The sequence below is a fragment of the Odocoileus virginianus genome, chromosome 34 (genome assembly GCF_023699985.2).
Source record: "Odocoileus virginianus isolate 20LAN1187 ecotype Illinois chromosome 34, Ovbor_1.2, whole genome shotgun sequence".
Classification (NCBI taxonomy): Eukaryota; Metazoa; Chordata; class Mammalia; order Artiodactyla; family Cervidae; genus Odocoileus; species Odocoileus virginianus.
This window is the reverse complement of record NC_069707.1, coordinates 14,794,842-14,811,681: the sequence shown is the minus strand read 5'-3', so window position 1 is coordinate 14,811,681 and position 16,840 is coordinate 14,794,842. Positions and strand designations below refer to the sequence as shown.

General features: G+C 40.3%; 1 protein-coding gene across 9 annotated transcripts in view; it reads right to left on the bottom strand.

Annotated features, from left to right (window-relative positions):
- Positions 1-283: 283 nt before the first annotated feature.
- RMND1 (required for meiotic nuclear division 1 homolog) overlaps positions 284-16,840 on the bottom strand; it is a 32,374-nt gene continuing 15,817 nt past the window's right edge. For all 9 annotated transcript variants that reach the window (XM_070461700.1, XM_070461701.1, XM_020899324.2 and 6 more), the window contains 8 exons: positions 16,172-16,211; positions 14,067-14,167; positions 12,020-12,126; positions 11,006-11,070; positions 10,142-10,218; positions 7,635-7,755; positions 982-1,098; positions 284-496 (listed from right to left, as the gene is read on the bottom strand). In XM_070461700.1, coding sequence (XP_070317801.1) covers positions 455-496; positions 982-1,098; positions 7,635-7,755; positions 10,142-10,218; positions 11,006-11,070; positions 12,020-12,126; positions 14,067-14,167; positions 16,172-16,211 — 670 coding nt within the window. In that variant the 3' untranslated portion in view covers positions 284-454. The remainder of the gene's footprint in view (positions 497-981; positions 1,099-7,634; positions 7,756-10,141; positions 10,219-11,005; positions 11,071-12,019; positions 12,127-14,066; positions 14,168-16,171; positions 16,212-16,840) is intronic.

Genomic DNA, 16,840 nt, shown 5'->3' with positions numbered 1-16,840 from the left:
TTAACTGGTAGTGAAAGGATGGAAAGTATGGATTAATGAAAGTGCCAGTGAGCAGACTCATTTGCCACATAAAAACAGGATGCAAAGTTAATTTCTGCCATTAAAGCCTATCTCCCATATTTCAGAACTGGAGTTTTTGTTGTTTTCTTAGGGCCAAGATTGGGACTCCCTGGGGGTAGGTTAGGAGCAATGCCCAAATTTGCCAGATATGAAGATTATCCAAAGTTCTTTAAAATATAAAATGAACATTATCCTTTCAAATTACCAGTGTTACAGACCCAGATGCTGGGTTCTTCATAGTTTTTATTCAAGCAGCAATATTAGAAACTGAAAAAGATCATTGTAACAATGCCTTGATTTAAGAAAAAATACCTATTAAAAGATAGCAGATGAACACTTAATGTTTGATTGTAGAACTCAAGTATCTCTTGCAACAATATTTTTCCTTTGGTCATCACTTAATCAGAAAAAATACTCGTCCCAGTTCAAACAGTACCTTACAAATAAAAAGAAGTATTATGACAAATCACTGGTACAAACTTAAGATGACTTTTCAGATTGTGATTAATGAAAAATGCTCCTGAAGAAAGAACTTCTGTCTATCCCACTGGGCAAGCTGCACATCTGAGGCACAAGCGCTTGCTGCTGGGCTGTACATTACACATTTACCAGAACTCTCTAAATGCCATCTCTTAGAATGAGGGAATTTCCTGGCAATCCAGTGGTTACAATTTGGCACTTTCACTGCCGTGGCCCATTTTCAGTCCCTGGTCAGGGAACTAAGATCCCACAAGCCACGCAGCATGGCCAGATAAAATGGGGAACTTTTCCAAAAATCATACTTTAATGCATTTTCAAAATACTACCACAGTCACTTGTAACTTGCCTCGCTTGCAAACAGACTTAAGTATTTAGGACAAAGTCATGTTCTTTCCTGCTATTATCTTCTGTCAAGTTACCGTCATAAAAGTTGTAATTTACCTCTATGGTAATAAGGATGACAATCATCCATTCCAGGCGGAGTGCCCTCTTCTCATTCAGGTGATTTCGCATCAGATCTGTCAGCTCCATGCAGTGCTGAAGCTTTTCATTCATGACCTGCAGCAGGAAACATCTCAGAAAGTGCCCTGGGTGTTTAAATGAACTCAATGAACAGTTGCCTGCTTCACATTTCCGAGTTTCAAACAGGTATGTGGTGAGAAATCGTCCCTTCAATTCCTGCTCCTCAGCTCTCTCTCCAAAGGCAACCTGCCAGTGCTGCCTGTCTCCTTTCTGTGAATCCACTGGGACATTTTGTAATTTACAGACTGCAAAAAATACTTGGCATACCAAAGCTCATATATTCGTAGTATTTTGATGGAAAATCTAAAAGTTTTTGAGCCCTAGTTTTTCATCACTGCACTTGGTAAATTTTAAGCAGTTAATAAAAGCAAACTTGAAATACGATTCTTTTACTATGGCCTTAAGATGGCAAAAACAATGATTACCCTCTACAATACTAAAACTGTTCTAAAGTCCCACTGTCAAAAATTCCCGAACACAAAACTTGACCTGCTACACATCACCGCTAGATGGCACTGCTCTTAACGCTTAAGTGCAGAGGCTCTAGGTTCTGCCTTCTGGTGTCCCTAGCTGGTTGAGGGGGGTTCGTAGAAAACAGAATCTTGTATTAAAGACTTACTTTATTACTTACTGTATTAAGCAAGTAATGCTTACTTAATACTTACTGTATTAAGACTTGTCAGTCTGACCACTGACAAGGTATACTTCCTTAATCTCTCTGTATCTCGCTTTTCCTCTGGAAATTACAGAGTCTGGAAGACAAATTTTTAACAATAGATTTTGGATTCCCCTCGATAATTTCTGAGGTATGTATGCTGAGAGTGCAGGTATGGTCAGTGGAAATTTGAGACAAACCACAGATGCACGTCTGGGTTGACTGAAATGTGCCACTGCACCGTATTTACCACGATTTTGCACAGAACATTAAACTGTGAGCGTGAACCCCAGAGAAGGAAATGGCAACCCACTCCAGTGTTCTCGCCTGGAAAATTCCATGGAAAGCGGAGCCTGGTGAGCTACAGCCCATGGGGTCACAGGGAGGAGGACGAGGCAGCACTGTGACAGCGAACACCTGGAACCACGCTGGTAACACGTGTCTGCCCGTATTTCCAGACTCCGTGGGCACCCCGCAGTTACCAAGTTGTATACATGTTTAGAACAGTGCCCCCTTCTTCCTCTTCCTATTGCTACTGACTGTCTGATTTTGGTCTATAAATATGCTCAGCCTTAAGCTTGCTTCTCTTTTCAAAATGCTGACCCAACCCTCTTCTATTTTCCTTCAACTCTGACTAAAGACATCTTCTTTCTCCACTTCCTCAGCACCCAATTTAGCCCTTAGAAGTTGTAGATATTACCTCAACTCCCCTGAAACTTCCAGATGTCTCGTCAGTAACTTTAACACCCTTTCTTGGTTAGATTACAAGACCTCAATTAAATCAAGTGTTTGACAACACCTGGAAACACACGCTTCCTTCTGGCTTTTCTCGTCTAGGGACCAAATTCTGCCTCCGACATCCTTCTTTTCTGAGACTTCTTGGACCTCCCCTTAAATGTGGACGACATTTCCCAGAGTCCTGATCTTGTCCGTCCTGGCTTCTAGCTCTGCACTCTGCACAATCACACTCTGCACAATCGTGCCCAGATGGTCTGTGGGGATGTCTCCTGGACTTGGGTTGTTTCCACCCCACCACCACTGCTTCTGTGATACACATGAGCCAACTGCATTCAAGTCAAAGACTTAGAAATTCTGTTTATTTCAAAAGACTATCATTGCCAAAAAACGGAAAATCTGCGTGATGTGAAATGGTGTTGGCTACACAAAGCTGAGCCTGATCCCTGGGAAGGTGTGAGTTTACACATCATAGGGCCAGTCAAGAGCCGTGAAAGCCAAAATAGAGCTTCTCTTGAACACGGAACAGAAGTGTTACTTGCTTCCATGCTTCCATGTTATTTCAGGGTCCACGTGTTACCTAAGTTCATCCCTTATACAAGTGTGTGTATCCCACATTTTAAGAAAGACTGATTTAAGAAAAACTTTTTTGATAAGTCCCAAATATAACTGGTTAATCCCAATTTCTCCTCTGCCCAAATTTCTTGCTTTACTGTTATTTATTTCTGTGGATGCTGGAGACAAACATCTCTATTAAAGATATCACCAAAATTTTGGCAAACATTTCAAAACCTATTTGTAAACACAATGCTTCCCTTTTAAACTGCTCTGCCTGAATTTCTGTCTATAAAACACCATCTTATTGGTTTCCTTCTTGCGTCTTAAATTTAGCATTTCTCAAACTACGATTTTTTAAAAAGTAGCATGAACTCTTTTCATTTTGACTGCACTAGGTCTTTGTGGCAGCGCTCAGACGTGCTTCAGTTTCAGCATGCGAACAGCCTTCTCTTGTTGGCAGAACACGGGCTCAGGTGCTGTATCGCGTGGGCTTACTTGCCCTGCAACATGTAGGATCTTAGCTCCCCGGCCAGGAATCAAACCTGTGCCCCCTGCAGAGGAAGCTCAGTCTTAACCACTGGACCTCTATGGAAATCCTTTAGCTTCTAAAGAAAAATTAAAGTGGGCTTCCGGGGACTGCTGGTAGTATGAGTGGAATGGTTTGTCCCCTCAAATTCATGCTGAAGCCTTAACCTCCAGTGTGATGGCATCCAGAGATGAGGTCTTTGTGATTATCTTTAGATGGAGTTTAAATTAACATCCTTGTAAGAAGAGGCAGACACACTAGACTGTGCTCTCTCCTTGCCTCGAGAAACTACACTGGGAAGGTGGGAAGGGGTTCTTACCAGCAACCAAACCTGCACACATCACGAGATCAGTACGACGTGGTGCGTGAACTGCTGCCCCTAAGAAAGTGTTAGTCGCTCAGTTGTGTCCGACTCTGCAACCCCAACGACTGTAGCCCTCCAGGCTCCTCTGTCCATGGGATTCTCCAGGCAAGAACACTGGAGTGGGTTGCCATTCCCTTCTCCAGGGGATCTTCCCGACCCAGGGATCAAACCTGGGTCTCCCTCATTGCAGGCAGATTCTTTACCGCCTAAGCCACCAGGGGAGCCCCCAAGGAATGCGAACAAAGTACTGCAGAAGCAGAGAGGCGGGTGGTGCCAAATTTAAGCACACTTTTATTTGTATTTATTTTTTACTCTTTTATTTTTATTCTTCAGGATAAAGCCGGTTTATCTTAGTTATTGCTCAGCAACTGTTACTGACCCAACTCAGCACTACAGGCTGGTTATCAAAAAAAGTCTACATTTGCTTGATGGCAATAATCTGTACACTTCATCCCAACAGTCAGTGTTCCACCAAACATCTTCATTCCAAGAGAAAAAGGGGAGACATCCAAGAGCAGTAACTCTTGAGCACTTTCAAATTTGTCCCCAGTAAGTATGGCTTCTGAGCAAGGTTGATGCTTTTGTTTAATGGCATTAAAGAATTCTCACAAGAGGCTTTATTTCCAAATTTTCCTTGAGGCATAATTTACATACAATAAAGTGCCCTTGTCTCCATTCTAAGTGTATACATTTTGAAGACTTCGGACAGATATACAACCATGGAAGTATTGAAACGACATTTCCATCACCCCAAGCCCCTGTGCTCCTTTGAAATCTACAGCTCCAGGAACCACTGATCTATTTTCTGTAACTACAGGTTAGCCTTTCTAGAATTTCCTATAAATATAGTAGCATGTATTCTGTTGTGTCTAGATTTTTCTCACTCAGCATAATGATCCTGATAGTCATCCATGCTGTTGCATGGATGTTTTTTCACTGCTGAGTGGTATTTCACTGTATGGCTATCCTGCAGTTCCTTTACCCATTCCTATTATCCATTCCTATCCACCTATTAGTGGCCATTTGATTGTTTTCAGCTTTTGGCTATTATGACTAAAGCTGCTATGAAGATGCAGGTACAAATCAATGTGAGCACATATATTTTCATTTCTCATGAATAAATACTCAGGAGCAAATCGTTGGATCATACAGTAACACAACAATTAAATTTCTGAGGAAATGCTGGACTGTTTTGGAAAGTGGTTGTGACAAAGTATATTCTCACAAGTCACACATGAAACTTCCACTTGCTCCACATCCCTCCTGATACATGGGATCATCAGTCCTTTTAATTTTAGTCATTCTAATGTGTGTGTAGTGACAATGCACTGTACATTTAATTTGCACTTCCCTGACAGACAATAACATTGAGCATCTTCTCACAATCATTTGACCATTCACATGTGTTGTGAGATGTCAGTTCAAATCTTTTTGCCCATTTAAAAACCCTAGTTGTCTTTTTGAGCGGAAAGAATTCTGGACAAGTCTTTTGTCAGGCTATATATTGAGAATATTTCCTTCCAGCCTGTGGGAGGAAATATTTTCAATATATTTGTGATCTGCCTTTTCATATTATTTTATTTTTTAATTAAAAAAGTATTTATTTATTTGGCTGCACCCGGACTTAGCTGGGGCATGCGGGATTATCGGTCTTCATTGAGGCAAGAGGGATTTTCAATTGCAGCATGCAAACTCTAGTTGTAGCATGTGGAGTCGAGTTCCCTGACCAGGGATCCAGCCCAGACCCCCTGCATGGGCAGCGTGGAGTCTTAGCCACTGGACCACCAAGGAAGTCCCTGCCCTTTCATATTCGAAAGAGTGTCTTTCAAAGACCAGTAGTTTTAGTTTTGATGAAGTTCAACTTATCAAATTCTTTCTGTAAAGTTCACAATTTGTTTTTGTCCTAACAAATCTTTGCCTTTCCCAAGGTCATGAGGCCTTTTTCCCTATATTTTCTTACTGAGCTTTTATAATTTTACCTTTCATATTTAAAGGTCTCTAATTCATTTAGAAATGGTGTGAAGACAAGACTAGGGCTCATTTTTTCTTTTTCACAACAGCTATCCAGTTGTTCTAGCACCATTTATTGAAAAGATTAGGAAAAAAAGAGAAGACAGCCTCAAAGACTCATTGGAGCATAACTAAAGATCTGAGATTCATGTCACAGAGATAGAGCAGATTTCCCCTCAGAAATCATGAAGGCCAGAATAAAGTGGGACAGTAATTTTTAGGTGTTGAAAGAAAAGAATTGTCACTTGGAATCCTTCATCTAGGGAAAAAATGATGCTTCAGGAATGAAGGAGAAGTCTAGATATTCTCAGATGAAGAAAAACTAAAGAGGTTATGCTTTCACAGACTTACCCTGGAAGAATGGCTAAAGAATGTTCTTGGAATAGAAAGCAAACAATAGAAAAAGAAATCTTAGAACATCATTGAAGAAAAAAAAAGAACAAAGGAAAGAATAAAATCTGGGTAAATATGAGAGAATTTCCTTCTCCTCTTGAGTCTTCTGAGTTATGCTGATGGTCGAAGCAAAAACTAAAACTTGATGAAGTTCTCAAAGTGGAGAGGAGAGGGATATACACGTCGAACAGTTTCCCTACTTGATTTAATCTGGTGAAATGTCGAAAAGAGTGGATTGTGATAAAGGTATGCATAATGGATTACCTAGAGCAACCACCAAATATCTATGCAGAGAGATATACTAAAAAATGATACAGATGAATCAAAATGGAATCCCCTCCTAATGTCTAGGTAGCTCATAGGAAGGCAGGGGTTGATACAGACAATGACTTGGAAGGATCTCAAGGGTGTTACACTCATTGAAAAAAGCCCATTTTAAAAGACACACGGTACGGTTCTATTTATATAACAACCCCAAAATGACTAAATTACACAGCTGGGGAATAGATTAGTCACTGCCCAGGGTTAGGGATGGTGGGGGAGGGATGGTCGTGTTACTATAAGGGGACAAGCACAAGGAAGATCTTTGTGGTGACAGGACAGACCCGTATCCAGACCTTGTGGTTACCTGGATCTACACGTGATTAAATGGCACAGAACTACACGCACACACGATACCAACGTCCAGTGTGTTTTCTACTCTCTCCCCCATGTGGTTTACCTCCGTCATGACCACCTCCACCTACATCCATCATTCCATCAGCTGCCTCTCTCAACTTCGCCTCCATGCTTCTCAACGCTCCTGTGACTGTTCTCCTGCTACTGTACCCTCCACGTGTCTCAAACGTGGCCCCTCCTCCTCCCAACCTTTCTACATCTGCCATCTTTCTACCTGTTGCCCACAGAAAGCACCAGTCATCCTTACTCTTCTCTCTCCCTGCCCTGCCCATGACAACCACTTCATCTGTCTTAAAGGATTCTTTTAAAAGTTTCATTCTTATTCTCGCTGTTGTCAGTAAAGTTCTGGACCTCACAAACTCTTGCTTGAAACTTGATGAGAAATTTCCTACTGGACTACTAGGCCTCCAGACTCTCACCAATCTTATCAAGCCTCTAGAGTAAAATTCAGAATATCCTTTGACGTGAAAGCTGAAAACTGTCTGTACGCAGGACGACGAGAGCAGGAAATCTAGAGATCTGTCTAGAAGTCAAAAGAGACATTTCTCCAAAAGCAGTTAAACACGTTTACTTAATTAAAAAATTCTCTTCACACTGTCATACAACTTAGAAGTGACATTGTGTCTTTCTCAGTAGAAGTGCTAAATACATACCTTGACTCTACGAGTAATGCTGAGGAACCGACAAGTTTTATCATAAAGTTCTTCCAGATTTTCTCTGTCCCAGTAGAAATCAGGGGTGATCAAGAAGTCTGAACTCAAGTTTATACGGTGTCTTAAAAAAAAGGAAAATGATAACTTTTCATTTTTATCTTGCATTAAAAAATCATGGTCTCTCTTTTCTTTCTTTTTTGAAGATATTTATTGATTGATTGGAGTGTAGTTAATTTACAATGTTGTGTTAGTTCCAAGTGTGCAGCAAAGTGGTTCAGTTATACACACAGATACATATATCTATATCTCTCTCTATGTATATTCTCTTTCAGCTCTTTTCCATTATAGGTTATTACAAGATATTGAGTATAGTTCCTATGCTACACAGTAGGACCTTGTTGTTTACCTATTTTATATACAGCAGTGTGTATATGTTAATCCCAAACTCCTAATTTATCTCCCCTCATCCTCACTGGTAACCACGAGTTTGTTTTCTATGTCTGTGAGTTTATTTCTGTTTTGTAAATACGTTTAATTTCTTACTTATATGGTGTTTTATAAAAACAGTTTTGAATGCTGATTCTTTTAATATTTCTGAGAAACATGTAAACAAAAAAATTTCAAAATCTGCAACCAAATTAATTCAATATTTACACTGGCTGTCATGAAGTAGATAAAAGAAAGCCCAATGTGAAAAATTTTGAAGCTTCTTTTTTCATTCAAGTTTGTTACAATATACACGCACGTATCTGTGTGTGTGGATAGGTATTCACACGACTATGGGTTTCCTCAGTACCCTTCCAGTATTTAATCAAACACTGGATAAACAAATCCTCTATTTCTACCCTTTTACATGTGAAGCCTGAGCTTGTTTTTAAAAGAAAATTTACATTGTAGAAGTAACACATAGTTTTCCACCATAAAAAAGAAAAACCCCGGAGAAGAATCCATAAAACACTGGTAAGGCCCTTTACCCTAACACCACAACTCAACTCCTTTAGGCTCTGACAACACTGCTGTTGTCCTTCCAGATCTGATTCTCTGCACACACACACATGTGTGTGTGTGTGCGCACATGTGCACACACACCTACATGTCTGGTAGTATGTATACACATCAATATACATAGGAATATTTATGTTGTTTGTCTACAAGTGGGACCATACCACATCTGTAATTTATGACTTAATTTCTCACCTGATGTAACCTGCCACATTTCTACTTCTATATCTCTTCATAGACTCACCACATTCCTTTGAATAACACATCAGCACTCTTATTGTAAAGAGAAGAAAACTTAGGGTAAGAACAGTAAGGCTCTATAGAAACTACTCATAAACCTAAACATATTTAGTTCTAATTTCTGAGTTTTGATATAGTAATTCACTGTATGGAATTATGCTCGCATCAATAAGAGCAGAGAAGAGAGAAGTCTCTGTATCCCACTTCTTCGCAAGCTCGAGGCTTTAGATGGGCTGTAGGAGGCTCCTGACATAGGGGTGTTTATTTTTGTTGGTGCCCTGAGTTGGGGTCCCTGAGCTATGAGGAAGGCATGGTGATGAATGCTGGTCCACTTCTCCTCACCAGGCCAAGTATTAATATCTAAGGAAAACGTGGAACAACAACCCTTAGGTACACTACTGACAACAAACCCCAGTCACTCATCCCACACGCAGAAGGGCCGAAGCACCGAGAATGCTGCCTGGTGAGAAAAACACCAAGATTCAGGATGTTTGACGCCATAAACCCTGGGAAAACTACAATAAAATACACTGAAGGCCTTTTAATTTAACTTAATTTAAAATGATGCACTATTGTATTTCATCAGTTTTAAGACACCGTTCTTCCCATTTTTAACATCTCTGAAAACAGAGGCATCTTTAAAAGTGATGATGTCTTACAGGTGGCAGTTGTGACTCAGCTGTCATTGCCTTAGACAACTTACTTCCCTCAGGTTTTCCTTTTTATGTATGCCTGGGAATACATAAAATGTGATAAATCTACATCTAAATAAGACTAAAAGAGCTATTTCAGGAAGCGCAAAATTGTGATTAAAAAAGCATTGTCTCATATGCTAGCTGGTGGCATTTTCACTTTTCTATGGTATCTTATGGTGTCTCAGTCAGTGAAAGATGATACATCACTTTTCTGTAGCAATTAGGTCTATTTAGAGTTATGATGCAGTGACAGAACTGTACTGAGAATCCCCATTGTTCAAATTCTAGAATGTGTCTGTCCGCCTTCAGAAAACACCAACTGTGCTCTCTGATGGGGCTTTATTGTAGATTAATTGTGGTCTCTCTTGCACAGGCAGAATTTCTTCCAGTAAAGTCCTAACACAGCCCAGCTGCTTCTAATGGGTCAGAGTTCTTCATGCTTATAACAAATGAAATAAAAACAGCTGCAATTCCCATTAAGGGACAAATGCTTGCTCTTTATACTGTACAGGGATATTTTCTGCTGATTGTTAAATATACAAAGTATATCATTTACAGAGAAAATTTTACCTTAGGGCAAAGAGTTCACCCATTTTCTGCATAACTTCTTCATGAGATAGTTTCACTTTCTTCCCAGCTTTTAAAGCCTATTTGGGAGGGGGAGAAATAGATACATACATACACACGTGTCCCTTCTCACTAGCATGTTCTATGATGTACATTCCTAATCTCTTATTGAAAAAACAGGGGCTCTTTTCCCAAGTATAACTATTCCTCCATAGTAAAAACAAAGTTAATTACAGTAGGCATGATTCTTAACATATGTAGTTTGAAATTCTGATATAACTATAGATGCATTTTTCATGCTATTTTCTCAGAACTTGTCAAAACATCTTTTTCTTTAATCGAGAAAAGGGGTCACAATTTTCTTGACAGGAAACATTTCACTTTACTTCCTTTCAGTTCAGTTACATTAAAAATATTATGCCATTAGAGAAAGCTAATTTGAGTTTCGGCTTCCCAGGTGGCTCAGTGGTGAAGAATCTGCCTGCTAATGCAGGAGACACGGGTTCGATTCCTGGGTTGGAAAGATCCTCTGGAGGAGGATATGGCTACCCACTCCAGTATTCCTGCCTGAAAAACTCCACGGATCGAGGAGCCTGGTAGGCAACAAGTCCATGGAGTGACAAAAAGTGGGACATGACTGAGCGACTAATAAACACACGGAATTTGAATTTTAAGTTTTAAAAGGTTTCTTACTTTATCATTTTATATGTAACTGGATTTTTTTTTTCCTGCTTAAACTCAGTGTAGCTTTCTTACCATTCATTACTACTTTCTTGTACTTCTAAATTCATCATTATAGTGTGAAATTTGTATTTTTCCCCAATAGAACTCAATCCTTGAAAACAAGCATAAAAGTGGTATAATTACCTCTGGAATCGACTGAATAGATTCAACAAATTTATCCAGTGATGCTTCCCAGATAGCAAGTTTCACTAGAGAAAAATGATTAACAATGGAACATTTATCATCACAATCATATTTCTACAAAATGCAAAACTGCACAGCACCTTCACTGCCATTTACCAATATGTTTAAGAAGCAGATGTCCAAAAAATATGAAACTGACATTTTAGGACAGTTACTTATTATATTACAAAAGCGGGCACTAAGTAGAAAGAGCTAGAAGAAAGTGAGTCAGTTTCCAAGCTGGGCTGGCAGATGAAAGCTACACTGGGTAAAGTCCCTGATTGTCTCATACTGTATCCCAGAAGCCCAGAGGATAAGCTATGCCCTGGAGTGAAGGGTGGCTCTGGAGCTGGGGCAGGAACCAGACTCCTGGCCTTCCCTTCCACTCCTCTGGGCAGCGGGCACAGCTCAGAAGCCCCAAAGCCGCCTGGGTGGTATGCACAGGCCACCCGCACAGCCTGGTATAGACGGGTGGCAGGAACCTTTCTTGGAGAACTTCCGCAGTTTCATACAGGTGTATGAATCCTTCCGGAAAAACTGAGAGCCACTGTGACCCTCTGTCCCACTATTGTGAAAAACCAGGGTGTACTTTTCTACAAAGAGGCCTATGCCCAATCACACGAGGCTGGGCTTTCTCTGCCTGATTAGAGACAGTCTAAGACCAGCAATCTCAGACAGAAGCGGAGAGAACAAAGGGAGTGATGATAACAACAACAATAATAATAATATAAAAGCATTCTTGGACAGGTAAGCTTTATCAATACAGTTAATAAGGAATGCATAACTGTAGCATGGATATTGTATTTTATACTCTATACTATGTATATATTCTTTTGGAATAAAAAAAAGAGAAAGGAATTATAAGGCTGTGCTGAAGTACTCTATGAAAACAAGACAAAGTCTACTAAATTCTTTAACTTTCTGGACGAAATGAACACTATGTGATACCTTCTCTGATAAGTAGTAGTAACTTACCTGAGAGGCAAAGGGCATTTGAGAAAGCAAATTTCTCCAGAATGGCGTCATCTAAATCCAGCTCTGAATTTAACCGGATTTCCCCTCTGTGAAGTTTTGACTGCCCCCTAAGGAAAAAAGAAAAAGCATCTTCTAAATCTTGAAAAGTACTTTCTCTCTTCTGAAAAAGTCACCTTATAATCTTTCTAGAGGTCATTTTGGCAACTTGTATCGAGAGTGTCACAAATGTTCTCATACCCTATGATCCAAGTAATTCCACTTCTAGGAATTTATCCTAAGGAAATACTGAAAGATGCAAAGAAAGATCTGTGTACAGAAAACCTTTTATGGTCAAATGTTTAATAGTAAGAAATCAGGAAACAAACTGAGTGTGCAAGGAGAACGGTTCATCTACAGGAATTCGGCACAAAAGTAAACAAGCATGTTTTGGAAGGGTATTTAGTAGAAAAGGGAAAATGGTTACAATAATTTGCTAAGTGAAGAAATGCTGAATATATAACTATACACAGTATAATCTAAAATCACCCTAATATGGTAAAGATGGGGAGGGAGACCGGGCAGTTATGAAAAATTAAGATGTATATGTAGACAATTCTGGAATGACTGGGGAGGCAGGGAAGGGAGGGAATTTGGGGATATAAGCATCATAAGCAAAGAGGAAAAGGACAGGCTAAACCTTCATGAGAGATGTGAGACCAGAAGAGACAGACAAAAGGAGCTGGATGAGGAGGGTGGGAGGGGGCAGAATCCACTCTTAACAGCCTCACGTGGGGGAACAACAGAAGATACGAGAAAGAGGGCAGGGCTGATGAGACGCTTTATGAAGGAGCTCGGCCCGTACAGAGTGAGACAGCAGGCACCTGCGTCACAGGCAGGACTCACACCCCCACCGTGCTGGTGGAGGCGAGGATGGTCTTTTCTGATGAAACCAGATTTCTGACTCCAGGATCCAGAGTCAAGCACTCGACTCTCTAGAGACTGTGAGATGGGTGTGCGTGTGCGCACACCTACAGGTGGGTGCGGAACAATGCCTGGTAAGTCACAGTGCGGCTTGGAGGCAGGCTATGGCAGGGGAACTGATGGGAAATGTGACCACAAGGCCGTGGGCTTCATAATGAATAAAACGAGTAAGAACTCTCCTCGCCCCTCATCTGTCGTGTCCCCGGCTCACACCATTGCTTTCTTCTGCACCCACCGTGCGCCCCGGTCCTCACTCATGAGTCAGGTGCCTAGCGTTTCTGAAGCTCACCCGAAAGCTGGTTCGCCGCAATCCCGGCGACTGTGTCGGATAAAATGATACAGGAAAGCTCAACGCTGCCGATTAGCACTGAGCTCTTAGCCCATCTACTGGTTCTATAGCTGGCATCTCTTCCAAATTTCCCTAATTGCATCACTCTGAATGCAATCAGCTCTGATTGCATCACTTCCTTTCTCAGCACCAAGAACTTGCCTGCCCCTCACATTCCACTAGGTAGGTACCTCCTTGAGAATAAAGACCTTTTAATCCTGTTCCCACTGCCTGCTCTCTCCACCTTAACATCTCTCCTCATTTTTGCGCCCTTGCTGGGACAGGGAAATCAGTCAGGATGCTGTCTACCCATATCTTTGACCTGAACAGGTACAGCAGGCCCTCACTTCCTGCAGGCACCTCCATTCCTATGAGTGGTTCCCTTAGAGCACCCTCTCATTATACTTGATACTTTTTATACTCAAAGTCAACGGGAAAAAAGCAAAAAGGATTTATTTAAGAAAAAAACATTACTAGAATAATTTGACAGATTCATTGTGACGAAGGCTCACTACTTTTTACTGATTTTGTCTATTTAGGAAACATTATTTTGGGGTTATACTATCTACTTGTTTTAATTTATGGGTAGCCTGAGAAGGTGAAAAATTGTCTGTCCACTAATTGCTTTGGCTTTCTGTTTGTACTAATAGCTTTTTTTCTTAAAATCTGTCTCCAAATTCATAAAGACTTGATCTTCTCTACTGCTTTCCCTAGTTATTTCAAGTGCCTGTTTTGTAAATTTGATAAAAAGGTGCTTACTCTGTTTTTGTGTAGTTAAGCTCTTCATTTTCCCAGTGAACCAATGCAATTTCATAGGGCTGAATTTCATGTTTTTCTAGAACTTGCATCACATGCTTCATCTAGAAGAAAAGGAAGATTAACCTGAAATTATCCTGACCCCCTCAGTGATGGTTGTAACATTTTAAAAATTACATTTAATGATGTTTGTTTTGTTCTTCAGGTTTTAAGGAAAAAGCAAACTCATGGTGATGCTAAACTAACCGGAAGGATAATACATCCATTTGTTTTCAGATTTGGAAAACACAGGGGAGCTTAAAGAGGAAAACAGAAACAACCCCTCTCCCACCACCCAGAGAAAACCACAGTAACATTATGGCTTGTTTTCTTTAAACAGTGAGACACAAACAAAATGTTTAAGTTAAACACTTGTAAAAATTTAAACAACACAGAATTATAGAAAGTGATAATCTCTCTATTCTCCTGCATTCCTAATCCCCGAAGGTAATCATGATTAAACTTGGTACATATCCTTCCAGACATCCCCTTACATGTAAATATATGTATGTTTAGTTTGCTTTTTATATAAATGGGATGGTACTGTACGTAAAAATTTTCAATGCTCTTCTCCTTAACGGCGGAACCACAACTGATTTAACCATTCTAAATGTCCATTCATGGGGGACTTTTTTCTCCTCTCCACTAACGCAATGTCACATGCACCAGCCTGATGCACGTATCTTCAGGGCCTGTGGAAATATTTCTTCAGGATTGGTTAGATCAAAAGACACACACGCTTGTAACTGTGGCACGCAGGATGTTCACTCTTGACTATGTAGCACACGGGATCGACAGTTGCAGCACATGGAATCTTTCTCTTTTTAGTTGTGGCAGGCGGGATTCCCAATTTTAGAATCCAAAGATTTACAAAAGCATTCTTGAAAAAATTACTGAGTATTGTCAGCCTTTTACATCTTTGATACTTCAAATAGCCAATTTGGGTTACATTTTTCTTACATCTATTGCTCGTCTGTATTTCCTTTTCTCCAGGAAACCACTCCTGTCTCTTTCCTCCCACCCCCGTGTGTGTGTACCTCCTTCTAGTAAAGCTGGGGTTGTATGAGGCACCCTTTTAGCACAGCTCTGGTATATCGGCTATAGTCTGTAACCTGCTCTTTTAATTTAACTGTATCATGTGCTGTGCTGGGCTTAGTCGCTCAGTCTTGTCCAACCCTTTGAGACCCCACGGACTGTAGCCTGCCAGGCTCTTCTGTCCATGGGGATTCTTCAGGCAAGAATACAGGGGTGGGTTGCCATGCCCTCCTCCAGGGGATCTTTCCAACCCAGGGATCGAACTCAGGTCTCCTGCGTTGCAGGTGGATTCTTTACCATCTGAGCCTCCAGGGAAGCCCACCAGGCAATCCCCAGGAACAAGTTTTTCCCCCACATGGCTTTTAAGAGCTAGATTCTACCCTATGGATAGTAGATTCTATTCTACAGATCTACTTAGCAAGCGTTCTCTTATTATGTGTTTTGGTTATTTCTCATTTTTGCTATTGTAAATCATGTGTTGAACATTTCTATATATCATTCATCACGTATAATGTGATTATTTTCTTTGGCTAACTTTCCAGATGTAACATTGCTGAGTTAAATACAAAGCTTTGGTGTGTATTACCAAACTGCCCCTGAAAAGGCTGTATTAAACAAATCCTGACTGGGATATTAAAGAAATAAATTCCAGTGAGTGAAAATGTTCTAGAAAACTTGATCTTGATCTAAAATAAAACTCAGTGCAGCCAGCTTCCACTTAACTGTGTGAACATTACTCATTTTGCAGTTATCATATGAGAAGTACACTTCCCTCTATCTGCAGTGTAGCTAGGATTCTTCTCATTCCCCACAAATCAGTGTGCACCCAGAGAATGGAAAATGTAGGCAACCCGTAGTAAAAATGACAATTTTGGAAGATGAGAGTGCTAGGATCAACATCACATAAAGCTGAGCAAAGCAACTGAAGATTACCTGTAATTTTATCATCCAATGGCTCAGGTTATTGAGGGCTAATTAACAATTTATTCTCAGAAAACTAAGTTTTAATACTTTCGCACTTTATTTATACTTACAGTTTGGTCTTTCACATTCCAGAACACAGCAGCTCCTTCCCTGATTTAAAAGAATAAACTTAGTTAAAGGTGGAATACATTCTTCAGGGCCACACACAGAGCCATGCTTTAGGTAGCTTCTAAAATGTATCTAGGATGCCAATTTTAAAAAATATGATTTATTATGGATTTGACATGATGGCCCTTGGATGGATATGATAAACAAAAGCTATTTTTTGAACTTTTGATAAAAAACTTCACCCCTCAAAAATTCATAGATTTCTCAAGTGGTGTGCAGAGTAACTATTATTGTAATACTACAAAATTTCATGCATCTAGGTTGTTTGATAACCTGATTCAATTTTTTTTTTAAATTCTAAATTCTTTGTCTCGGGGTATAGCTGATTAACAAACAATGCTGGGATAGTTTCAGGTGGACAGAAAGGGACTCGGCCAGACACATACATCAGTAACATCTTATGGAAAAACCCCAAAGAACTTCTTGGCCAACCCAATACAAAGAACTTCTTGGCCAACCCAATACAAAGAACTTCTTGGCCAACTTCTTGGCAATCTGAGCTCTAAGAGTTACTGAGGATCTACATGGGTGCACGCTGGAGGGACACCGTTTGTACAAGACTAGCAAAGCCGAACGAGAAAATGAGAGCAGGAGATGTAGCAGAGGAAACG